At 40.1% G+C, this 27,895-nt stretch overlaps 1 protein-coding gene across 6 annotated transcripts in view; it reads left to right on the top strand.

Moving 5' to 3' along the window:
- Positions 1 to 27,895, top strand: part of LOC109419762 (trafficking kinesin-binding protein milt) — a 278,035-nt gene that overhangs the window by 26,833 nt on the left and 223,307 nt on the right. For all 6 annotated transcript variants that reach the window (XM_062850136.1, XM_062850137.1, XM_062850135.1 and 3 more), the window contains exon 2: positions 10,010 to 11,332. In XM_062850136.1, the coding sequence (XP_062706120.1) occupies positions 10,363 to 11,332 (970 nt within the window). In that variant the 5' untranslated portion in view covers positions 10,010 to 10,362. The remainder of the gene's footprint in view (positions 1 to 10,009; positions 11,333 to 27,895) is intronic.

The following is a 27,895-nucleotide window of genomic DNA, read 5'->3' on the forward strand; positions in this document are numbered from 1 at the left end:
TCTGGTCCGTTGTCGACCGGCCGTCGATGAAGCCGGCTTGATAGCTTCCCACGAACTCATTCGTTTTAGGTGACAGACGACGGAAGATGATCTGGGATAGCACTTTGTAGGCAGCATTCAAAATAGTGATCGCCCTGAAGTTCTCACATTGCAAATGGTCGCCTTTCTTGTGAATGTTGTTACGGTTAGTGAACAACAGTGGTTTTTCGGGAAGCCTTTTTAGCAAACTCGGTTTTTGCGGGTTGAGAATGCTTTAAGCTGCGGAGTTTTATTTATAATTATTATATAATCGTGTTAACAAACAAATTTTACTTACGTATTTAGTCCCTCCTGTTTAACCTGTTTGTTCAATGTCCGCAACTATGTTTAACAAATTATGTGTTTCTGTGTAGTACAATTCATTTCATAAATATATTTTATGTAATTTAGGTGTAATTCTGTGTCGTGTACTTACGAGTTCAATAAACAACTAGAAACTAAGTTTATTTCGAGTGTTTTTAACGTATTTTAGTTTAGCAATAGAAAAATCAACCACGTTTTAATTCGTTGGATCGTTTTTGATCCCTATCTGTCTTTCTGTTTTGTTTTGTCCTCATTCATACCTATCAGTGACAGCTATGCTGACCACGGTAGGTTATGCAAGGTAGGTCTACTTCATCATCCGTAATAGTGGTAGTGTGCACAGTGGGCCTACTCAACTACAGGCAGATTACCCCTTCTCCTTCCACTCCTCCGGTAGCTGTTCGGTTTTCCAGATCCTGACTATCAGCCGATGCGGTGCAGACAGGTGACCAACTTTTCTGGGCCCATCTTGATGAGTTCAGCTGCTTTGTTGGTTTTGAGATGGTAATTGGCATCCTTAACATCCCTCAGCGTGGGAGTTGGTTCATTTCCGTCCTCCGCTGCACTGGCGTCGTCGTTTCCTCCGTTGCCGTGGTCTCCCGTGCCTACGTTCTCCACGCCATTCAGGCGCTGATCGAAGTGCTGCTTTCACCTTTCGATCACCTCACGTCCGTCCGTCAAGAGGCCTCCGTCTTTATCCCTGCATATTTCGGCTCGCGGCACACAGCCGTTGCGGGATGCGTTGAGCTTCTGATAGAACTTCCGTGTTTGTTGGGAACGGCACAGCAGTTCCATTTCTTTGCACTCCACTTCTTCCAAGCGGCGCTTTTTCTCCCGAAAGAGGTGGTTCTGCTGTAACGTTCCACGTTCTGTCGGGTGCCTTGCTGCAGCATTACTGCCCTCGCTGCGTTCTTATCCTCCAAAACCTTTCTGCACTCTTCGTCGATTCCGTTCCACGTATCCGATGATGCTCTCGGCTGCGTCGTTGATGGCTGCTTTCACTGTACTCCAGCAGTCCTCTAGAGGGGCCTCATCGAGCTCGCCCTTGTCTGGCAACGCGGCCTCGAGATTCTGCGCGTATGCTGAGGCGACATCCGGTTGTTTCAGTCGCTCTAGGTTGTACCGTGGCGGTCGCCGGTACCGTACATTGTTGATGACGGAGAGTTTTGGGCGCAGTTTGACCATTACCAGATAGTGATCGGAGTCGATGTTGGCGCCACGAGAGGTCCTGACATCAATATTGTCGTCGAAGTGCCGTCCGTCAATCAGAACGTGGTCGATTTGAGATTCCGTCTGCTGTGGTGATCTCCAGGTGTAACGATAAGGGAGGCTGTATTGGAAAAAGGTACTACGAATGGCCATATTTTTGGAGGCGGCGAAATCAATGAGTCGTATGCCGTTTTCGTTCGTCTGCTGGTGGGCGCTGAACTTACCAATCGTCGGTCTGATTTCCTCCTCCTGGCCTACCTGAGCGTTTAAATCTCCTATGATGATCTTGACGTCGTGGCTTGGGCAGCGATCGTACGTGCGTTCGAACTGCGCGTAAAATGCGTCCTTGTCATCATCAGTGCTTCCGGAGTGTGGGCTGTGCACGTTAATTATGCTGATGTTGAAGAATCGACCCTTGATCCTCAACCTGCACATTCTTTCGTCGATCGGCCACCAACCGATCAGGCGCCTCTGCATATCACCCATCACGATGAAAGCTGTTCCCAGCTCGCGTGTGTTGGCGCAGCCCTGGTAGATGGTATGATTACCTCTAAACGTTCGCACCATGGATCCTGTCCAACACACCTTCCGCAGCGCTACGATGCCGAACCCGCGGTCCTTCAGTAGATCGGCGAGTATGCGGGTGCCCCCGATGAAGTTGAGAGATCGGCAGTTCCACGTACCGAGTTTCCAATCGCAAGTCCTTTTTGTTTGCTGGGGTCGTTGCCGTTGGTCTCGGTTCGTATTATTCTGTTGCTGATTTTCCGTTACAATGGTTTTTTACGGCTGGCTCGTAGGGCCTGATACCAACCCTCTACTTTCCGAACGACCATAGTGCACAGTTGAGCTTAGAGTCCTTCCCTGGCACTCGGACGTTGATCAGCCGCCCCTAACATGGGGATCAGACGCTGTTATGAGCAGCTCCTCCTGGAGAACAGACGCTCAGGTTTGCCGAAGCAAACCCCCCCTTCTCTGTCGGCCTACGACCAAAGTTCCCACCGGGATTGGTTACCCGATCTTCCCTAAGGTTGCTCATAGTTTCCGGCCGGTACCACGAGGAGGTAGGGATAGGAGTTGCTGGGCAGAGGCTAGTGGATCACAATAGGATCTGAATTGCGCAGCGGCTTAGGGACAAAACGTCGAAAGACAAAACGTCGAATGCCAAAACGTCGAATGCCAAAAGGTCGAATGCCAAAACGTCGAAAGGGACAAAACGTCGAAAGGACAAAACGTCGAAAACGAGTAATCTAAGCAAATAGTGAGTTCTTTATTCTTTTGAAGGATACTCATTCTTTCACTTGTATCTGCCAACTAGTTCAGAGGGGAGCCTTCCTGAGGCTCCCTGAAACAACACCTCAGGGTGGGCATGTTTCTTGACCAGTTCTGCGTGGCTAGGGCATATTCGCACAACTCACATCAGGTCACGTTAAGTGTAAATTTACTTATTCCCGGACTTTCCCGGCCTTTTCTTCTCTTACTTCTTTGGAGCCCCTTCTACTGGCACCCAATGTTTTAGTTGAACTAAACACGAGCCAAAACGAACTGAGCTTGGATGTGTCATCAAATCTTATGTGCGTCCTGACCAAGGTGCTGCCCTAGGACTTTGTGACGCATCTGTATACATGCGTTGTTGCGCGAAAATATGCGCCACAATGAAGTGGAACAGTTTGGCATCGGGCATTAGGATTCTGTAGCGAAATCCGGATTTTCCGGTAATCCACGGTAACCGAACCGGCTGCCCCTCTCAATTGAGGGTGAGTTTCTGAAACGAATCAGCCCAAGATTGTTAGAATTAGTGGAAAAAATTGTAGAAACATGACCATTTCAGTTTACCAGGTACCAGGGTACCATGTTGGGATGCTGGCATTCTGCGGGTGCGGTTCTTGCTCAAGTTGCATTCACTTTCGAGCTCACGTGCGTTCCAAATTTTGAACTGAACAATGTTCAAATCTGTTTGATCGCAGCGTGCCGTTTTTGAACTTCAACGCAGATTGATCGCGTTCAAATGCAACACTGCGACTGGCACAATGTCAGTGGCACCATCCACAAATTTCCAGCATTACGTCATAACTTCCTTCAGGGTGGCTACGATGGCGGCCTCTAGCTATCGTCGGCCGGATCTCTGGCACTTTTAGAGTGGCGATGGCGATCATCGGGCACATTATTCCTTTAAGGGGGTCTAGTTTGGTTACGGCTGTCCTTCTCCGCATTTCATCCGGTATTCCAGAATATGATACTAGCACAACAATGACAAGTATCCACACAATAATCTTTACACAGCTGATGATTTCACTAGTTTACAGCATTTTTGAACTCGGTAAGCTGATGATCATTTTTGGTGTAGAATCATGCCCTGAGTTCGAAAACGCGAACGAAAAAAATTACAGTAGAGCGGAAATTTTTTTGACTTTCCATACAAGGTTGATGATTTGAAATCGATTTTTGTTCTATTTTTAAGCAAAGTCGCTCACTTCAAACATCTCATTCTCCGTAATCAATGCTCCGATTGAGCTGAAATTTTTACTGTAACTCGCCTACATATGATATGTCAAATAAACGCCGAGAAAGAATTTTTAAGTTGGTTTTTTCTTATTGAAAAAAATACATTTCTTCAAAAAAATTTGGGAATTTTGCTAAAATTTAAGAAGATTGTCCCTAAAACTCGCCAATATCTTGAATTTCATCAATCTGACGCAAAACCTGTATTCAGATGATCGAATGGTATTGTATTCAGCTTTTAATTTATGGAAAAAGATTTAAAATTGGTAGAACAAAACGCAAGTTATTTGAATTTTAGTAAACTACATATTTTGAAAAGTTGCAAAACTCGATATTGAGCTAAAACTCAAAAACTGTTCTACTTAAAAATTTTTGAAGGTCGGTTTTGAAATCAGCACTAAATTGTGCTTCAAAAATTTTGGTCGTTGACAGAAGTTCACGACTTTCATTTTATTTTGTAAACTTGTGTTTCAACTCGGGTCTGAAGCATCATAGAGTGCAAAATGAGTCACTGATCTTCAGCGCTTAGACAGTGACCCGAGATAATGAGACATAATGAGTGTGTCCCCGTGAATAAGTTCGTCATCCTGCCATCTTGGTGGATCTACCGTATCGCCCCCCCCTCAATCTATCAACAGGATTAAATCGATCGAAACAAAATCTAAAAAAAAATCCACACTGAACTGCGAACAGTTACACACTTTTCGACGTTTTGTCCTTTCGACGTTTTGTCCCTTCGACGTTTTGTCCTTTCGACGTTTTGGCATTCGACGTTTTGGCATTCGACGTTTTGTCTTTCGACGTTTTGTCACCAATTCAACGCTTTTGGTACATTCATGAGATATTCTAGGCTTTCCAAACTTTTCTGGAATCAGGGCTCTACTGTTGTTTCTCTTCACTCTATCGGCATAATTCTTTCACGATTGTGTAAGCTGCACCTGTGTTGCGAGTATCTCTATGTGTTGCTATTTGGGTGTCCACTGGGATACAAATGGACCCAATGTATTTTGAAGTATGGATCGCAATATCTGTACATCTTATAATATTTTTATTGTAGCGAATGCGGAATATAGTCTACGCTATTTTTAGAATTTCAGAGTGCAATTCTGATAACTTAGCCACATTCAAACTATTATAGAATTAAGACCTTCAAGCACTTCTCTTGTATTTCTTTACTTTTTTTAATCGTTTATTTTAGGCTCATGCACCAACAGGCATAACGGAGCCGAATTCATTTGAAACTTATATATTACTACACATTATTGACTTATTTACTATGTTAGCTTTGGGGAACCGTAAGACTCGTGGTTTGGTCGTGGTCAGGGGAAACAACATTTTTTAAGGAAAGGATAGGATGATGGGGGCTTTTCGTCCACACATGGCAGCATGGTTTGGCGTATTGCTGCTAGTCAAACGTAGAGTGGACAAAGAACCTGTAACGATACAAACAAACGAGTTTCGAAGGGAGGTGGACAAGTGGAACGACAAGACGGGGGTATCAAACGAAGACTTCTACGTGTTTCAAAAAGTCATATTCAAGCTTCATGTACTCATGATCATGTTTGCCCAACATATCTTTAATGTCTTCCTTTTCTGGTTTCTCTCGGGCCCTGAGGGGTGCACATAAATCGGATCTGGCAATACCGTATTCGGGACATTCCTACACTACATGGTTGATGTCTTGATAGCCTGCACCACAGCTACAGCGATTGCTATCTGTGAGCCCTATTCGATAGAAATGCGAGCCAAGAGAGTAGTGATTGGACATAAGTCGACACATTATCTTGATAAAATCTCGACCCTTATCCAACCCCTTAAACCACGCCGCCTTCGATACCTGTGGGAGAATTGAGTGTAACCACCTGCAGAATTCCCCTGCACCCCATTTTTGTTGCCAACTGACCAAGGCATGCTGACGAGCAATCGAAAAAAAAAAAATATTGAAGGCGATATGACGGTTATAAATATCGCCTTCCATAGCGCCCACCTTGGCGGGTGAGTCGGCTTTCTCATTACCCGATTTCTTTACTTCATCGATGTAATTCTATGTATCACTATTATTTCTGTTGAACCTCATACTATTTTGAGTATTTTTTGTGCTATTTCTGCATCCACTGACATAATGATCTTTATGGCATTTTGAAGTGTCGGAAATAACCAAGAATTACTCCAGACGTTCCTCGGAATTTCCTCCAGGAGTCCCTCAGAAATTCTCCGAGAATTCCTCTATGAGTTCCTGGGAAAATCCTCCAGGACTTCCCGTGAAATCATTCACAAGTTTCCCGACAGTTTCTCAGAAGTTTCTTCAGTAGCAATGCTGGAATTCCTTCAGGAATTACTTCAAGAACCTTTCGAAAAATCCTGCGAGAGTTCCTCAGGAACTCCTCCGGGAGCACGGAATTCCACGGGAGTTCCCCGATTATTCCTCGGGAGTACCACAAGGATTTCTTCAGAAGTTCCCTAAAATCTCCTCCAGATAATTTTCTCAAAAATTCCTCCAGGAATTTTCCCAGGAATTCCTCTAGGGATTCCTCCAGAAATTCCTCTAGAAATTCTTCCAGGGATTCCGTAAGGAAGTCCTTCAGGGATTCCTTCAGGAATATTTCCAGGGATTCCTTCACGAATTTCTCTATGGCTTCCTCCATGGTGTCATCCGGGAATTACTCCAGAACTCCTTCAAGAATTCATCCATGAATTCCAACAACTAATCGAGGGATTTTTCCAGGAATTCCTCGAGGGATTCCTCCAGGTTTTCCTCCAGGAAATTTTTCCAGGTTATTTTCCTGGGTAATTGCTCCAAAACTTTCTCCAGGTATAACTGGTAATTCATATAGGAATTCATCAAAGGAAACCTTCATAAATTCCTCCATGGTGTGCTCCAGAAATTGTTCAAGGGGTTCCTCTAGGAATTCCTCCACAAATTCATCCAGGAATTCCTCATGACAAATTATTTAAAAAAATACAAAAGGAAAGCCACATATTTTCGGTTACCTGCAAAAAGAGAAGGGATGCAAAGGGGAGAGGTTCCATCCATTTGTTAGTTATTAATTGAAGGGCTTTTTTTGTCTGGCATTGCATGAATTTGTATGTTATGAGGCAAGCACAGTGATACACTATGCCCAGGGAATCCAGAAAATTTTTCCGACTGGAACGGGAATCGAACCCGTCGTCTCCGGATTGGCGATCCATAGCCTTAACCACTAGACTAACTGGTTTACGGGTTATTTAAATTGATAAATAATTAAAAAAAATCTTTTGTTTCAAATTGAATTTTACAATTGAGTATTACAACAGTTCCTCAGACTGTATCCGATTTGTTTTGGAAGATGACTTTCGACACTTCATCATCGACGATACACTATGGCCGGTTTCCATACAATCCGGCGGCCAATTTTTTTTTATTATTATTTCTTCGTATTATTTATGCGTAAAGTAACTCATATTTGATGTTTCCACATAAAAAAAATTTTCAAGATAAATGATTGAAATTGGTATATAGTCTACTATTGTGATTGTTATGCAAATGTTATTGAAAGTCGAAGTTCGAACATTTACGGCAATATAAATCAGTTAAAGGTTTGGAATTCTCCAAAGGGAAGATTAGCAGCATAAATGACCAAAACTGATAAAAACACTGAAAAAAATATAATAGGGTAGAAGCTTCAGTTTTGGCCAGTCCGGAGTTTTGGCCATAGTGCGGTATTGAGCCTGTTGCGATCTAAATCGGCGTAAATTTATTTTTTACTAGTGGATTCTAATACAATATGATGATTACAGCTGTGAAAACCACACATTTTGATTAAAAACTGGAAGAAAAAAATATATTTCCTTAAAAAATCTGCTCCCATATATCTATTTTGGCCAGGGTGCTTCTAATTTGGCCACTCTCATAAGAAATACACGTGATTGGCCAAAATAGAAACCAAACTTAAGAATATGGCCAAAACTGCGGCAGAGCTTCTATTTTGGCCAGTGCCACTTTTAATACAAAAATCAAGTATTGGCATGATTTCTGCATTTTTCCTTCAAAATATAGATTGAAACCTTTCTTTTGACGCATTGGTTGTTTTCATAAGATTATTAGTTATTTTTATAAAAATGATTTCCCTTAGACTGGCCAAAACCGGTGCCCGCACCTTATGCCATAAATAAAAAACGTGCAAATATGTGCAGCTAAACTCTTCACAAATTGTTAGCATACTCATGTAAAAATGCTCCAATACCAACTTTTGCCTGGGACAACTTGGGACAAAAAAGTATATGATGTCTAAAGTTTTTAATAAATTTTACAATGTTATATTTTCCGTGTAGCTGCTATAAGTATTTGAGAACTTCAATATACAAATTTATCACTTATTTATTTTTTCCAAAGGGCTTTTTTATAAACTTTCCGACAGTGTGCAAATATGTGATCAAAATTTTGCATTGATATAGCGAAATTCATTGATAAAGAAAGCTTATTGTTACTTCTGAGGCATTCTTTTTCTTGCAAATCACAACTATGACTATGTATACCTCCGAAACCATAGCATATAATACACCGACATTTTGGAATGATCTTAGTATTAGTGTTTGCTGTCGATATGAATAAATATAAATCAGAGCAAATCACTTTTCTGATTTTTGGCCGTCTGATAGCCCATAGTGCGATAGTGTGGTTAAGTTGTTTCATTATTCGCGCTTGAAACTGGAAAACTTGTTTTTTTCTTGTGACACTACGTTTTTGTAACGAGTAAAGAAGGCAATAATTCTTATTGTGGTCTTACCACCTTATTTTATTGTGTAAATAAAGGCACCATAACATGCACATCTAGAAAACTGTAGAAACGCAAGAACTTCATCATTCATGGGCAAGACAGAACTTTCTCACGACATCGGTTTTACCAAGTCTTAAGCCTTTAGCCATCAAACCAGAATGCAATGTAACATCTCAAACCCGAAAACGAAAGAAGGAAAAGCTTGTTGTTTTTGTGAGCTCTGCTCCATTGCAACCACATAACTCGCTTCCCTTCTCTGTTTTATGTAAGTCATTCCGACTTTTAATGCTTCAAGATTTTTATCCATCCATCTCTCAGTTCCATCCAGAAGAGAGAAACTTCCCTGCGTACAAAGTGGATTATCCACATCTACCAAGAAGAAAACGACACGTATTATACTTGCTTTGCCTGATTACTTCAAGAAAACCGCGCTCCCGTCCAGTTGTCCAGTGCGAAACTAGCCCACTTGCTCGTAAAAGGTGATCAAATATGCGCAGGCTGAGGCTGCTAATTCCACCACCACCGTGAATTGCTTATTTATTTCTTGTCGGAGTTGCATTTGACCGGGCATAATGTCAATCCGCACAATTTACGGCGGGGTGAGAGGGAAAATGCTCATTTTCGAGCTGTCGTTTTTGCTGGTAAAATGGACAAGCGTCAAAAATCTGTCTGATCCGGTGAAATGCTTTGCGCCTTTGCCGAGAAGGTTTCGTTTTTGGTGCGGGTGTTCAGCTTTTGAGAGTGATGTGAACAGAATTTACAATCACTTTCTCAACTGTGGATGTTGGTTGGGAATGATTACGAATTAAATTCACTTTTCGGGTTTTACTTTCTGTTGTGGATGGTTTGAATTAGCAATCTGTGTAATTTAAAGATTTATTTTATTGGTTAACATGTGTTTCGGCAAAAAAGCGGGATTTCAGACATAATTTTACTTGAAAAAGTAGTGAGACAGCGGTTTTAAATGATCGAATGAATAAGTCAAAGATAACTTCCCGGTTGTGCATCATTTTTTTCCGATAGCAATCTGACAGTGACTCATGTACTTTTCAAATATCAAAGACTCTCAACTTCTTCGAATGCTTCACGTACTACCTCATCACTCAAGTGCACACGAGATCTCTAGATTGGTATTGAGCTGTTTGAAGCACCATAACCAAAGTGAATCAGTGAATTTAACGATCCTCTTGATGTCCCATTAGCCGTGAACCAAGGTCGGCTTCGATCCGATCTCGGATAGCGTACGAAACGAACGAACACAGTGAAAACCATAACCCCATCATCATGAAGACAACCTAAACATCAAGTGTATGCAGTGTGTACAACCTCCGAAGAAATAAAAACGATCATTAAAGCTTGGGGTGCTCAGACCACCTTGCTGCTGCGATCGAAGAAGACGTGAGAAAATAATTGCATTATTTTAAGATCGCTACCGGACGTGCTGTGGTGCAGTCCACCACACTTTACCCTTCAACATGTGACGTGGAGCGATGCAACGCCGTATGAGTAACCATTCGAAAGAACTGCACTGGTTCCTATCCAAGCCGTCTAAAGCATGACGTCAACGACAACGACCACCAGCAACAGCAACGCGAGTGTTACAGTTTGCACCAACAACGAAGCATCCTCGTCTTCAGCGATCCCCAGCGATGAAGAAAGTACCGTAGAATACTCGATCGATTCCCTAGATCAACGAAACCATCGGAAATCCTCCTCAACCGAAGATGCCTACAATACTCTTTTTAACGGAAGACCAATCACCTCGTCAAGTGAGATCCTCAACAGCACTCCGATCGATTCGCTGGATCTATTCGGCAGTGGCTCCGAGTACATCGGAGGTCTACTGAACCCGGCCGCACTCGAGTCTCCATCGACACCACCGCCGTCCATTTCGAGTTGCCCGAGTGATTCCAGCTACGGCTTCCAGAACACCTATGCCGTGCTGGAACGACAACTCGCGAGCAAGGCGTCAGCCGCCCGACAACTCCGCGAGTTCCTCAAGTACAACGACCTCAACAAAACGCCAGTATTTAGTAGCGATGCGACGCCCCTGTCATTGGCGGCCCATGATCAAAGTGCAAATTATCTAAGTAGTATTAGCGAGGAGAGCGAATCGTTGTCCTCGCGGCGTACCTCGTCCACTACTCATCCGGATGACGACCAGGATGCCGGGCCGCCGAGTTTCCTGGAACTGGAACTGGAGGCTTCCAGTAGACTACGGAAGCTCAGGGAACGTCTGGGAGGTAGTTTGCTGTCGATCGACGGTGCCACGGGAGATGAGAAATTGACTGTCGAGTCTCCAATGGTGGAGGCGTTGTATGGAATCAGTGCGGAGAGTCTGGCAAAACTCGCATCCGGCCGAGTACATCCCAACCCGGATGTATTTCTAACTGGGGGCACTCTGCTCGAGGAAGATGATAAAACCAGTCCATCCGGAGAGTATCCGGAGTACATATACCACGTGGCGAAAGGGAACGACGGCCGGATGTACTTAAAAGTGGTGCGGAGTCTTCTGCTGGATAAAGGTAAGATTGCGTCTCACCCGTCCTACTTTCAGGAAGAAATTCCAGAAACATTCCATAATTGAACTACATCAACCAATCAGTGAAAGTAATCCGAGAAGGGACGCCTCTTTTAATTGGGCGCAGCCAATGCCAATCAATTACCCCCCATCTTGACGATGATCTGTCGCCAAACGAGAGCCGGTCGATGTCGATAGTGACCCACTGCCTGTGGCAAAATGTCTCCGGCTGAGAGCATCGGATGCTTCTTTTATGGCGCCGCCGCACGGCTTCAGTCGCAGCAAAGGCACAGCCAGTGGTGATCTAGTTTGCACGATCGTTCACGGTTCTGGTTTTATTGGATCTGTGGTTGGTCCGGAAATCGGACACCATCGTAAATGTGGGGATTGACTATTTTCGTTGGCTTTGGAACTGGTGTAATATTTATTGATGCACAGCGTTTTATGATGTTTGATGCATCCAAGGGGGGAATTTTCACTGGGAGGTTGTATGTAGAACTAGAGACGAAATCATTTTGTTTCATTGGCACCCAATGAGAATTATAATTAGTGTTAAATTTATAAGGCAATTCATTAGACTTTGAATCTGTTAATTAATGTTTGTTCTATTTTCTTTTTCCAGGTGAGTACTCTATTCATTTATACCATAAAGATCCATGTCGTAAGTATACTTTTAAAATAGCATATTTCTGTTACGGTGCGGAATAATTTGAGTAGGGGATTCTTTTTTGGGCACATTCCGCTTATAACTCAATCAATTTTATTTGAATTGACTTGAATTTTCGTGCATGACCAGACATTTTCGGCGAGCGCCACTTCTAGCGCATCTCCAATTGTAATTCAGAGTCCTGACGAATTTCTGCCAGAGTTTAAAGAACTTCTGAACATTTATTAACTTCTGAAATTTCCTGATTTGTTTTGGTATTTTTGCAACAATTTCTAAGGACGATTTCTAGGATGGATTCTTGTGAAAATTTTATCTGTATTAAAGAGATTTTTAGCCCTAGGCTAGTTCATCTCGGGACCCACGCTTTACTTCCCTTCCGAAGGGAAAACTCACATTTTGTGAGTTTATCGGGAGTGGGATTCGATCCCAGGTTCTCGGCGTGATAGTCAAATGTTCTAACCATCCCACCAGGTCCGCTCCACAAAATTTGTGGATGATTTCTGTAGAATTCTCCTGAGAATTTTTGATAGTTTTTCGAGCAGTGATAAGTAACAGAGGGTCATAGAAAGCTCTAGAAAAAAATATAGCTCCCTGAACATTGTAGTAATCGAAAACTCCATCGCATTCATACCCTTGAGAACCAACAATCATACATGTTTAAATGCAATGCAATACTTTGACGTTCATGTTCACGATAGATGTGTTCGATGAACAAACCGACCGAAATTGAGATTAGGTGACGTGCATAAATTACTTCACGCTACAAAGCTGCTTAATTTTTGTTATCCTTCGATGTTCTTGAAAATTGACCGGTTCAGAGTGAAAGTTGTTCTTAAAGTATAGTAGGACTACTAAAGTACATCGTCTGCTTCTTTTCGCAATCTAAACATCCTTCAGGTGAGATTAGATACACATCTCTCACATAAAAAACTGTTTCGTACATATACTGACGTATTACACAAAGAATTTTCTGCGAATTTCAGTAGTTTCGCCATATCAGCTTTATGCATAGGATCGGTTAAATACTCTTCGATTATAGCCAGAAATTTTCCACATCGGGTTATATGACGGTCAATCTAGGAAAATACCACATATTTTGAAGAAAGTTCCCCGAAGATGTCTAGTACTCCGGTTGTCTACTACCTGAAAAAACCTGGATTTAGCAGGGAATTTCATTCAACCTGCAGAAAACCTGGAATTGTCTGGAAAATCTAGAGTCAATCAGGGATTTTTTGTTGGTCGCAATTCTTATTTAACCTTCCGTAACTCGCGTGGTTGGCCAACACCGCCTGAATACAAAAGGCGAGGTTTTTTTAAATGTTATACAACAATGCGATCGCTCGAGGGTTAATTTTTTATAACTTATTTAACAAATAACGTCGAACAAAGACGAATTCGCTTGAAGTAAATCAAGTACAGATAAGTTAACAGATACATGAGGGTTTCTTTCGGCCTTGCAGTTTTCGGTGTGCAATAGTATGGGACACGCTTGATGGAAAAAATAAATCCTCGCTCCAGTCGACTTTTTGGATCCCATTTAGGTCCCATATGAACTGTACAAAATTTCAGCGCAATCGGTAAAACTATAATTTAGCGCAAGCGGTTCAAAGTTTTCATAGGAAGACCGCAAAACAATTGGATGCTTGTGAAAAAAGTTATTGATTTATTACCAATTAGTGATCCGACGAACGGCTTTTTGTTTTGTTTTATCAGCAGCACTGTAGCTGCTGCCTTGGCTGTTTCTGGGGGTGGTGATGCCTCCCGCCACCCCATGCAGCAACGGCAGCAGCAGTGCTGCTGATAAAACAAAACAAAAAGCCGTTCGTTGGATCACTAATTGGTAATAAATCAATAACTTTTTCCACAAGCATCGAATTGTTTTGCGGTCTTCGAAGGAAAGTTTCATAAATGATTTTTCTACAAGAAGCGTTGATCGATTTGAATTAACGAGACAAGGGGCGACCTCTGGGAATTTTTATCTGAAAGTGTAACTTTTCCCATAGTAAATCCTATGAAAACTTTGAACCGCTTGCGCTAAATTATAGTTTCACCGATTGCGCTGAAATTTTGTACAGTTCATATGAGACCTAAATGGAATCGAAAAAGTCAACTGGAGCGAGAATTTGATGTTTGTCCCATACTAGTGTGCAATCAAAACGACATATGTTCTCTTTGCCCGACGTTTCGATGGTCTATGCCATCTTTTTCAAGGGTTCTATTTGAAATTGGACATTGTACATATTAAAATTAGACAGGGAAAACTACAAAGGTGAACACAAAACTTACAGAAAAATCGTTCTTCGTCTGGTGGTATGGAATGCACATAGAATGTTGTCAGATTATGGACAAACTTCATCAATTTCCTATAATTTTACTAACAATAATATAAACAAATAATTTTACATAAAATTTAGGTTACTACTAACTATTTTTTATCACGAAAAACTGGGAAGTTTTGTATGGCGGGTCACTACTCTTTTTGTCACAAAGCTATTCCAATTTTAAACCGGTGTGTGTAATATTCCTTTTTTTTTGTTTTTATTTTTGTGTATTTTAACTAGTTGCTAATCCTACACTCATGTAATATTCCTGCATAAATAATGTTTAGGCTATCGCAGTCGCTTCGTCCACAGCAGTCCACAGAGCATCCACAGAGTTAACAGATACATTGCTTATATTTCTTGAACATTTTTCTTGTAAAACTCATGGAATCATTTTTAACCCTTATGTGGCCGACAGGGTACCCGGGTACCCAGCGCCTATTTAAAAAGCACGGTGTAGAAAAAAAGCAAAAAAAATGTCGGACACATAACGGTTAACAGATCTTCGAGAGGAGTTGGTGACCGAAGATTGTGAGAAATCAGAGTTCTGCTTTTATTTCAAAATCAAACTGAAACTCAGGGGTTTCTCATTACTGGTGGTCCTTGAAAAATTTCTGCTCGAATCGCTGAGTAATTTATAGAAGAATTTTTCAGAACTACGAATATTTTCTGAATGTTTTGTTCAAAAAATCTTTAAGGAAATATCTGTGTTATTTCTAAAGGAAATCGTGACTAAGTGCATAGAAAATGTCTCTGATTTTGCTGTAATTATTCTCAGTTCACCTGCCAATTGAAGACAAAAAACAGGAATCAATCAATTTGACGGAAGTGTTAGACAATGCAACAATTTCTAAAGGACGGATCGATAGGGATTTCAAAATTTAGGTAAATGGCTGCCGAAATGCTCAACAGATTCGTAGAGAATGTTTATCCAAAATACCTGAATGTTTTCAGGAAAACAGATTTTTTGTAGTAGAGTAATTTGTAATCGATTTTTTTAATATGAATGGAGTATTTTTTTTAGAAATTTACTTCAGACTTTCTGGAAGTATTTGTAAGTAATCTTCGCAAGAATATCGTACACATCCCTATGCATTCTTAAACCTATTTTTACGAAATCTCTTTGTTAATGAAAAATTGGAAAAGTAAATTAGTAAGCAACAAAGTAAAAATTCTCCTGAAATTTTGCAAAAAGTTCTTATCTTTCCAAATAAGCCTACACAATTTTCTTGAGAAGAATGGATATCTTGGTATGCATATTTCAACAAGATTTTTTCACTTTAAATTTATTCAACATTTTTGTCAGCAATTTCTTGAAGAATCTCATCGAAGTTTCAATAAACATCATTTAATGTTGTTTAATAACCTAGAATTATTTTCATTAACCTGAAAACAAAAACCTGAAAAAATCAGGGAGCTTTATTTTTGTAAATGAGTAGACCTTGACAGTACTTTTTCCTGGAAGATTTTCCTGCATTTTTTCATTAACCCTCTAATACCCAATCCCGCCTTTAGACGGGGTATAGTTTGAGCATTTTTGTAATTTTTGTTTCGTTGAAAATCATTTTTTTTTATATTTTTGGCTGATATTTAGGACTATTCTGTATATCTCAAAATGGTTTTTGGTGTATTTTGAAGCGTATTTACATTTTTTAAAAATCATTGAAAAATTGATGTTTTAGTCACCTTTTAGAAATCATTGTTTATTTTGTATTGAATCGCTACAATTAACATATTTTAAATTTTTCCCAAATCATTCTATCCTTGTTTAATAGTTTAAGGGAATCGAATACACTCTAAAATTATTTTCCTTAAAATTACACGGAAAATAAAGTTTTCTGTGAAAAAAATTTAAAATAAAAATATTTCAACAATAATCATAAAATCTCAAAATGTTTTCATCTCAAAAAATCCGTTCCCCAAATTGGCTTCCAGGAAAAATATAAAAGTGTGGGGATGTTCAAAAATAAAAATTAGAAAAATCAAAAACTGAAATTCACGAAATCGAGAATTAAAAAGAATCATCTTCCAAAACATGTTTAAATCGATTTTAGAAGACGAAAAATGATATTTAGATCAAAATCAAAAATTTGGGTATTAGAGGGTTAATTTATCAAGAAGTGCGATACTATACTGAAGTAGTATCCACGGGTGATCAATCAAACTCAAGCTAATTTATCCAGAAGTGTGATACTAATTTCAATGCAGAAATTTCTGCAACAGTTGTGTAAGATTCGGAAAATCCTTCTATGTATTAGGCGTGCGTAATTTAGTAGATTTCGAGTATTTGTTGATTCTGAATGTTTTTTTAACCCTAGTAGGATGTTGGGGTCAATATAACCTAGGCACGCTGCATGTGCGCTGCGTCATCGTGGTGCGGAAATCCTAACATCTTAGGAATCAGGGCTTTTTATTTTCTAACTAAAGCTCAATCAAGGAACTTCGTCTCTAATCATCCAAATTGCATGAACTTCGACTAATAATTTCAATCATATTTTTTACTGAGATTGTTCTAAAAAGTTATGTCAGAGTACAATTCACAATGATGCTTACAAAATTTCTAACCCAACTCTTCCACACTATAGTTGCTATTCCGTGATTGGCCAGAGCAATCAAAATTCTGCTTCGTGCCCGTGCGATTGGGAGCGTCAGTCGCCTGGCCGTTTCGTAAGTGTGGATTCGATTTCCGCTCAAGTCGATGAAAACTGGACAATTGGGGGTTTCTTGTATTGTCCGTTGTGTCACGTTAGTGATCCTTCAGTCTGTGCAACCTCAGATTGAAGACGGTGTAATGAGTCTATGAAAAAAATAAAAATGGAGCTTACTTCATTTTCAGTATGCAGAGTAAGAAAACCAGTGTATGGAATTTTATCGCGAGCTACTCAGTGGTCTATACTCAGCTTGTGCTACACTCGCCGAATGTAACCAATCGTGAAACGACGTGCTCAGTAGGAGGATGCTCGGCGACATTAATGAAAGCGAAGCATTCGGCAGCAATACTTTTTGTCAAAATAGTGGCATAACTCTACTTGTGAATACGCACCACATTCATTGTTAACTGAACACGATCCTGATTCTCTCAAGGTAATAACGGTTTTCGAAGATCTATAAGGATCTATTCCACCGATCGCAACTTCATAGTAGCTGGGCAAGCAGATTAGAATGTTGAAAGCTTCCAATATATTTTTTTACTAATGCGTTTAATTGGACATCTCATGCGCCACATCGGCATAACCGAGCCAAAATCGTTTGTACATAGAGTGGGTCATCGGAACCTATTTCTCAGATCAAAGCTTTTTCGGTTTCATTTCGGGTCCTGCGTATCTGTGCAAAATTTGAGCACGATCGGTTGCGTCTACACTTTGCGCATTGCGATTGAAATTTGTATGGGATTTTGCATGGGAAACATATTTTTGCATTTTTGTTATAAGTTGAAAAAGTTTGCCTGAAGCTTTTAACTGATGGTGTAAAATTATAGCCTAGGAATTCCTGAAAAACTTTGTCGAAGACCACAAAGCGATCCGATGCTTGTAAATAAAGTTATATTCAACAAACCGTTTGCATGTGTTTAAGTTTTAACGCGTAAAGGAATAACAATAGCAACAAAATCATGCTGTTTTGGCAAGCAATGCCAACGCCATAACTTTTTTTTCACTTCGTTGTTTTCGACAAAGTTTTTCAGGATACCTTAGGCTATGTTTTCACATTATCGGTTACATAGTTTTAGAAAAAATTGAGCTTCTCATGAGAGAAATGCAAAAAAGTATGTTTTCCCATGCAAAATTCCATGCAAACTTCAAACGCGATGCGCAAAACTTAGACAACGTAGATCGTGCCCAAATTTTGCAAAGTTTTTTGGGTCCTTAACCCTTCAGCGCGCGCGCTGTTGTAAAAAATACAACACTACCAAAAAACCTCGCTTTTCGTTTACAGCGCGAGCGCGGTGTAGTTTCGGTTGCTTGATGGCGCGCGTCCTGGAAGGTTAAATGGGACCTAAAAACTTTGATCTGATGGGATGCCATCGAATTTTCCCTAGTTCCATATAGCGGATGACCCACTCTGTTCCCTGCTCAGCGTTGAAAAATTGCGGTCCCGGAAGCGTATTAGTATGCCAATTCTCTAAACGACAACTTTTTGGAACACCATTTGTGCAGAAACAATTTCCTAGTCACTACGCTAATCCAACCCATCGCTCGACATTTCTCACTTTTTTCCGTTTTCTCTGAGTGTGTTGCCGAAGTGAACAATGTTTTTACACACTGAGCAAAAATTCACAATTTTTTTGTTCAGTTTTAACTCTAAACTATTGGTAAACATATGTCCACTTTCTTTAATGAACAGTCCTTATGTACATGTTTATACATTGATTTGACATTTCTAATGCCGAACTACTCGCAAATGTTTCGAGGTTTGGTATAACAAAACAATGCAATGAAAAGATTAATGGGATTTAAACTATGTTATTTACTACCCTGCACTAAAAGCTGATACAAAGAACATTGATGGGACGAACCTTCGTGATCAGTAATGGATCCAAAAAGAAGGAGCTTTCCCAACAAACATTATTGCTGTACATCAGATGAATGAGACACTCTTAAACTTGACTTTGAAAAATTTGGCTGAATAATCTTTTATTCAGCTGTCAATTTGTTCCTAGATTTGTTCCTTAAGCTATCCGTAGACAACGACTAGAAGTTCAAACAAGACAGGCTTGGTAGTCTTGTGACCACCGCTTCTAATTAACACACAAAACGTCTTGGGTTCAACCCTGGCCCGTCCCTTCCCACCTACTACCTCTCTCTTCTCTGCATACATATGCAATTCATGTATCGCTACTTCACAGCACAGTATAATCACGCCTACAAGTTATAAAACCAGCGAACGGCGCGACATCATTTTCAGAATAATCAACACACTATCTATCACCTTTAAATCCGGTATGCACGCACCATTCTGAACCAGCTGCCACACAGCCTTCCCAAACACTCCAACATTCCAGCATGGACTTGTCTGCCGTGGGCAAGCAATTGCAATTATCACTTCTTTCCTCTTTCCCACATTGACCTCTAACCTGACGTAGCAGCAGTCATTTTCGTCTTACACTAGAAAGATCACCAGCACTCACACACTGAAGATGTCTGTTGGTCTCAACTTATCTTCTCGCATTGGTTTGTTATGTGAGTGTAGTTGATCTGGCAAAACTAGAACAGACTTGAAGATTATAATAAGTCTAAATCATAAGTAAACCATATTATCAAAGAAGATTGAGTTCAACATGCTTTAGCAGTTGTGACGGCACAATAGCATGGGATGTGTTCCAAATAAACAACAAATTTGGAGTTGTTTACATTTGTTCCAAAATCTTTCAATCTGATTGCTTTTTGTAATTATTTGTGTTGTAAATGTTTTGCCAACGATAACACCTATCAATCTACATTCAAAATTTTACAGCCGACCAAGGCTGTTCACACCTATTGCTCCAAAAACGCATTATTTGACCAAATTAGGGACAATTCTCCATTCAATAGCAACAACTCCCATCCGTATAATTGCGTTATCAGAGAGTCACCTGACAGCGTGCGCTTCTGCGTGTAACCGACATCCTTCGAACGATGCGATACGAACTCAACCAAGCCAGCCATAATTGCTGGCTTCCATTCCGCCAGGTCGTTACCGAATTACAACAATTGCATAGAATTCGCTTTTCTATGGTGATGATGGTAGCGAACACCAATAATGGCCGAGCGCCAGGCCAGCAGCCGCCCAGTGACAGCAGCGCGATCATGCCCGACGACGACGACGACGCCTATCATGAGCTTGATTCGATGATTTCGAAGGCGATCATTCAATAAGCCAATTAAAGCCGTTCACCTGAGTGTTGTGGGATCATTATCTCATTGAAATCGGATTCGATAATTGATTTTTTTCGGTTCGCGATTAATAGTGAGCGCCTGAGCGGTCAACCTATTGAGGTATGTGATTCGTTCTTGCGAAGGTGAAATGTGTTGATTTCTATTAGATTGACCAAAACCTTCTCAGATGTTCAAGAAAATGTGTGTTTGTTGTTTAATTGAATCAGCATGCAATGCCCTATTATTAAATATTATTTTATGAATCTTCCGATCCATCATTATTCTCCAACGATTTTCTGTTGTTTCTTCTTTTGAGCGAAACGTTCCATGTAAGACAAAGTCTACATCTTAGTTTAGTGATTTATGAGCACTTAATTTGTCTATGACCATGTTTGTATTCGTATCGTGTAGTAGGCACGTAGTGGATCACGTAGGATATCAGAAAAATTAACGAAAACTTTCTTTACCGACTGAGTATCGAACCCAGACACTCTCAGCTCAGTGAATACTCGCACATTTTGCGCTCCTGCTTAAGGACAGACTTGTTAGAATCCCAATATGGCCACCACAACGGCCGACTTTGGGACCTACTCACGATTTTGAGGGCACAAATCTATTCATTAACAAAACCAGCGCATTTGATCTTGTTATTTTAAGCTTATTACAAGTGAGCAAGAACAGAATAATGAAATTCACTGTTGTTTGAAGCTTGCTTCTTGAGGTTTGTGCGTCATAAGTTCTGATGCACTGTTGAAGTGGGATTTCAAGACGTTTGTCCTTAAATGGACTCTAACAATAAAAAAGTCTCCTCTCTATTCCAAGGTGTTACCTCACTTCCATTTATGTTATGTTTTACAATTAGGCAAATGTCTTGAACAAGTTTTTCGAATACACTAACTGGATATAGTGAAACACTTCAAAACTGGTCACTACTTACGCTTATCATAGATGCATGTTGGACATTGAATTACAAATCAGTTAATCAGGAATGGTGTTTTGATGAACAGTTGCATCCAGCATTAAGGGCCTCACTCTGAGAGAAAACCAACCAGTCCAGCTTTCAGACGTGACAGTCTGCTTATGGTTGTCAAACGGTAAATAAATACCATCGAATGTTTACAGAAGTGACACCCGGCGACGACGTTCGAAAGCATAATCCATCTATGGGTTGGATCGGTATTCTCCCGCTGCATACATGGGAAACCGAAGAAACAAACATCCCAAACAGCTTGTTTATTGACGGAAGTCATTGACATTCGAGGTGGATGATAAGTGGCCGGCCGCCGAAGAAATGCCACCCTTTTCGTCTTTCTTCTCACGTTGCCTAGTTGGCTGAAGTCTTGTTTCAAGCTGCTGGTCGATTACGTGGCACTTGGTTGTTTTTCGTCGATAAATTACCGGTTCTGGACCGAACGGTTTAGAAAGGATTGGTGGCTCGGTGGTGGTGTCCCCACAACTTCGACAGGTACCTCTAGTAGCTAGGCAGCTGAGGGCTAGCTGTCCGCTCCCATGACTACTTAATCGGTTGGGGCGCGCATGCCGCCGCTGCTGTGCATAGTGGTGTGGTGGTGGCCTTCAGGGTGATCACGACTGCACCGTGACTGGAGTAGTACAACACTCACTCCCCGCCAAATAATGGTTGGTGGCATTAAGTTGTTTCAAATGTCACTAACTAGCGGACATGTGTGTTAACCGGCGGCGTAGTGAGTCAGGTCATAATCCCTAATTTTTATGAAAATTAAAACAATGTGAATAATGCTAAAATAATATATTTATATAGGGTATATGTGCCATCAGTAATCTCACGCTCGTATATTCATTCATCCTATTCGAAAACAAGCTATTACGGCACCGATTGATTCCGTTCTTTTTGTTTTCATGCGTGCTCTGCTCACTTCTAACAAAAAATGCAAAAAAAGAAACAAAATAAACAGCGCTTCAATCCTTTGGAGCCAGATGCATAATAAGGGAAGCAATACCCTATATTTTCCAATTTAGAAATCTGTTTGACAAAAAGACTGAGAATAAGTCTGTATTAATTTTCAATCACCTGAAAAAATAAGGAATTGTTTTTTTTTGTTGGCATGTTGACCTTCTGGTTTACAACAAATTCTCTAAAATTCTGCATTTTTTCGTTAAATTTTCGAAAGGGATTATTTTAGAAATTCTGGAACAAATGTATGTATTGCAAAAGAATGTTTCAGAACCCACTGAAAATAACCAAGAATCTTAGTGGAAATGCCCGAAGGAGTCTCAGGAGGAATTCTTTAAGGAAACCAAGCAACACCAAAAGGAAATAAATCTCAAAAAGGTTTACTCTTAGAGGAAAACTTGGAAAAATCCCGGAAACACTATCTGATGATTCACGGCATGTTTTGAAAACAGATGCAAAATTTAGCCTTTTTTCGGTAAGAAGAGATTTGAAATTGGTTGGCCCTTTTCAAATATAACGCAAGATTTTTTTTTTGTTGCGTAATTTGTATATGACGCCAAAAGTTATCAACTGAATTTGAGATACATTGTAAAATACTGGAAATGTAAAATGTTAATGCTGAATGTAAAACGTTTTTATTTTCTTAAAGAGGCTAACATATGACCCGATTATGGCTCACAGTCGACAAAATCAGAGAAAACCAGAATCGAGTGCTTCCAAAATCGTGTCAGCACTATATTATAACACTTAGTTATCTCAAATTCCTTCATTGAAATAAAAAAAAATATCGCAATAAAAGTACTCCGGATAATCGAGTCTAAAATTCCGGATAATCGAATCCCTGATAATCGAGTCTCCGGATAATCGAGTCCGACCTGACCAGTATTTCACCAAGACTAATAACACGGTCCGAGGTTTTTTTTTGGCCCAGTTTTCAATTTCACCTTTTCTGGTTGATCTCGACTAGAAACTCATAAATACGTTTTGACCCCCCCCCCTCCTTCTGGGAGAGGGGAGTGGCATTGACTTAAAATTTTACACGGTGTGTCTGGTATAAGAAATTTATTACAAAAAAATAGGCATCGCTAATTTTTACGTTACGTGAAAGTTGACGCTACTAGCTTTCATTCAAGCCCAACATCGAAATATTCCATCGGGGGAACTTTTTCATACAAAAACTAGCTGTGCCCGGCAAACTTTGTCTTGCCTACTGCGTTTTTTGACGTTTCAAGTTTCTAGCCAACACCAAGCCCCCGGTCAAAATGTATGGAAGATCGATTTTCAAAAACTCTCAATTTTTGCATGTTTTTTGCCTCATAAACCTTCCTTGGGTGAACACTAATTGAACAAAACAAAAACGACTCAAATCCGACGTACCTTTCGCGAGTTATGCGCGGTCCCACGTATGCCACTGCATTTTTATATATATAGATTGGGTATGTTTGTTAAGTAGAAATAGGGATTAATTTGGAACCGTTCATTTTGTATGGGGAAAAACAGTATTCTGAAAAAGTTGTTCGAGATCCCTCGGTGGATTTTTTTGAGGGACCGTGCAAATGAAAGCTGGAAGTCTCTATTTTTGAATAGCGAAAAATTTGGCGATGCCCAATTTTTTGTTATAAACCTTTCCCATACACACGCCGTGTTTAGAATATCAAAAAATTTCGAGGTTTTTAGATCGTCATTTCGACTAAATGCAATCCATTCAGTAAAAAAATGCTAAAATTTGCAGCAATGTCGAATGTTATCGTGGATGACAGGGGCTTACTAAAAAAAACAGCAAATTCTTGAGGCTACACAAAGAACGCGACGCGATCCAGGACACAACACTTAAGGTCCCATTAGACATGACAAATATTTGGCCAAACAAGCCCAACAAATGACCAACACAACGTAAATCATGGCAACCTCGGATGAATGTCGGACTACCATGGCAAATATTTGTCATTATGACAAACAGTCTAATGGCCCCTTTAGTTCTTACAAAAAAAAATAAAAAGGTGTTTTATATACCTTTTAAGTCGAGCGATTTCGGGCTCCATGTTGCCCATCGACAGGACGATGTCCGACTGATTAAGTTAGGCACTAATACAATTGTATTTCGCACAATACTCGTCGAAAATGTTGTTGTTTTACTGAATTCTCAGCTTTGTCAGGGGATTGTATCATTCATGAGAGAACGATCCGCTATGACGATGTACATGGACTCCCATGCGTTTAACTGTTTAGATTTTCTAACATTCTTCACCAGCTCAGCATTCTCCCAATTCGCAGTATGGTCCAAATGAGTAATGTGTGCTGCCACGTGGTCGACTTAACCTTCTTTCTGCATTAAAAGCTAACTTAAAACCCCTTTTATTTTTGTAAGAACTATAAGTGTTATGTCCTGTCTCGCGTCGTGTTCCTGGATATCTGGAAAGAAGACGGCATCGTATCCCGAGCAAAGTCTAACAACAAAATGATAGCAAACCGAAAACACGATTTGTAATCAGCAGCAAATTGATATCATATTTTGATATAAGATTGTCTTGATTAATTTCGATTTCAAATTTTGATATCGTTTCGCTGTCATTTAAAATTATTACAAATATTTAAGTATTTAAGTCATTTCAAAACTTCTTGGCGACCTTGTGTAAAGCAGCTAATGATATACCATCAGTGAAATTAACGTATTGCATTTAAGTTTCCATATTATGCGAAAAAAAAACTCTACATTTAACGATTTTTTTCATTTTTTCGCACTTATAGCAAAAATAGTAATCAATTTGTCATCACTGATAGCAGGAATTGTTTTCAACTTGCTCTCACAGGAACATTTTTCTGCTCTCATTTTTGATGTTTTATCCATTAAAACGACCAAAACGACATCAACCCGAGTAATCAGAATTTGCAATATCACGATATCAAAATTTGTTTTCGATTTGCTGTCAGACTTTGCTCGGGATGTTACACTGATGGCTCCCTTCTCGAAGGTCGAGCAGGTGCTGGTGTTTATTCTCGTGAACTTTGGCTGCATCAGTCTTACTCACTTGGTAGACACTGCACCGTTTTTCAGGCCGAAATCTTTGCTCTTAAGTGCGTAGTGCAATCAGCACTTCAGCAGCACGTAATGGGCAAAGTAATATACTTCTGTTCAGATAGCCAGGCTGCTATTAAAGCACTTGCGTAGGCCAACTCCAGGTCGAAGCTAGTTATCGCTTGTTGAACTCAAATGCAGGAGCTGAATTCAGCAAACGCTGTTCACCTTGTATGGGTACCTGGCCATTCTTCCATCGCTGTAAATGATATTGGCTGATGAGTCAGCTCGCACTGGAGCATCACATGACTTCATTGGCCCTGAGCCAGCTATTCCGATATCGAAGTGTTGGGTAAAGCTTCACACCTGGGCTGCCTCTTAACACAGACAATACTGGAATTGTTTGGAGTCATGTCGTCAAACCAAAGTGTATTGTACTGAGCCATCTCCAAGGGTGGCGAAGTATCTTACAAATCTGTCAAAGCAGAATGGATTATTGAACTTCGTATCATTTGATATGTAACTGTCCAGTTTTTGCGTAACTGCGTTTCCGAGTATTCGGTAAACACTTATTAAGTGAAACTGACTTCTGAGATCTGAATATTCAGAATATTCTGTTGTTCTTGACCCGCTGCGGTAAAGAGCTATATGCTCTCTTTCGCTTTATGCGTTATTACAGTGCCCTTTTCAGGGCGCTGTTTGAACCCATTGTGGTACGCTTATGCGTTAGTACCCTCTTTCAAGGTATTTTTCCCATTCCCCTACCTGTCCTTATCCCCATCCTTATCCTTATTTCCTTCCTTTCCCCTCAGGTAGATGATGAAATAGGCTACTATTTTAGCGATGGCACAAATGTCCCAAATGGAGGATAACGTGCCTCTGGAGCCGGCCTTCTGATACCTGATACCTTGTTCCCATTGCCGTGACTGAGAGTTCACGTATATCGGAACGGATTCATTTGCGTGTAGGGATTGTGTTTCCACCTTGTATGCATTCTCTGAATTTCTCCAGATTCCTTAAAAGATTTTTTCTGAGAATTTCTCCAGCAAATTCTTCAAAAAAATACTTTAGGAGTTTAGTCTGTTAGAAGTTTAGTCTGGAAACCGGGAATTCGATCAAAGAATTTCTTCAGAAACTCTTCAAGTGGAGATGAACCAGCCTCGGGATTAAAATCTTCCTTATAATGCTATCAATAATAACTCCTCTAAGCTTTCCAGAAAAAAATCCTCAAGGAATCCCGCTGATCCTGAAGGTTTCTTACAAGGAATTATTGATGTATTTCTTAAAGTAATGCCTGCTGCATTTATAGAAGGGATTTCTAAAGGATCCTAACAAAGAACCCCTAGATGATTTTCAGAAAGATTTTTTGGAGGATTGCCAGAAATATCTCCTGAAAGATTTATTAGGAGGACTCTCAGAAAAAATGGAAGACTTGTAGAAAGAGGTTTCCTAAAAGCACTTCCTGTGTGACTCCCAGAAGCAAATCTTAATGGATTTCTTGCGTAGACTTCTTTATTATTCCCAGAAGGAATTCTTGAAGGAAGCGTAGGAAGAAATGCTGAAGAAAATCTAAAGATGAATAACGTTAGAATCCAGACAATTTCTTGGAAGTGATTCAAAATCAAAGTTCCAGATGTCTCAGATTCCCAGAAGGATTTCCTGAAAATATACTTGAATAAATCCTTCAAAGAATCCCCGAAGGAACTGCTGTTGAAATCCTGCAGAAACTTTTAAAGGAATCGCAGAAGTTCTACTGAAATCCCAGAAGTATTTCGTGGAGGCATATCTGAAAAAAAATCTGAGGGGATTTCAGGAAAAAAAATTGGAAGAATTTACGAAAGAAATTTTGAAGAACCGGTGAAACTTTCTGTTTCTGGAATTTAGGAAGGGAAATTTAGTAGTGTCTTGGATGTCTTGATTAAAATTAAGAATGATTTTCTTAATGCATTCTGATTCTTGGTGGAATTCCTGAAAGAATTTCCAAAAAAATCAGAAGGAGTTTAAAAACAGGGCATCTGGATTAATCCGAGAAGGAATTCCTGAAAAAAAACAGGGATCCGAAACTCTTTCTTCGGAAAGCTCTTGTCGAAATCCAAGAGATAACCAAGCGGAATGGTGATGGAATAACTTAAATGATTCTCGGAAGGCACGAAAATAGACAAATTATGAAATTCAGTTTATGTAAATTCCTAGATGAACCACGGAGTTACCAAATTGGGAAGAACAAAACATCATGTCGGCGTCAGTAAAAAGTCACTAAACAGCAAATGGAGAGATGGATTTGTGAAAAATGGGGTGTTCATGGTGTGGGCTAGGAATCAATATGGCTTTCTGTTCCGCAATATTTTTACTTGTTTTTTTTTTTACTTTGTTGGTTAAAGCGCCGATCTAGCGAATACGGAGTCGTGGGTTCGATTCCCACCATAACGCGATTTTTTCCACAAATTCATCTCTCAATTTGTCAATTACAAGTTTTTCCAGTATTGTCATTCAGATGCTACACAACGTGCAGTGCACCAATGCTAGGCCAGTAAAAGATTCTTAACTGCTAATGTAATGCAGGATGTAATGTCATCTTTTTCCGCACTGTACTTTGAACGGTAATGGAAAAGAACCATCTGTCATATAGTAGAAATAGATAAAAATTGAGCATGATTGTAAAAAATGTTTGGATGCGCGTCTTTTTGTGTCTCTAACCTACACGCAACTAAAAAACCTTAGGAAATTCATAAGATTTTTGCCATAATTGAAGTATATGAATGCCATGAGGAAAATCAT

This window comes from Aedes albopictus, chromosome 2 (assembly GCF_035046485.1).
Source record: "Aedes albopictus strain Foshan chromosome 2, AalbF5, whole genome shotgun sequence".
In the NCBI taxonomy this organism is placed as follows: domain Eukaryota; kingdom Metazoa; phylum Arthropoda; class Insecta; order Diptera; family Culicidae; genus Aedes; species Aedes albopictus.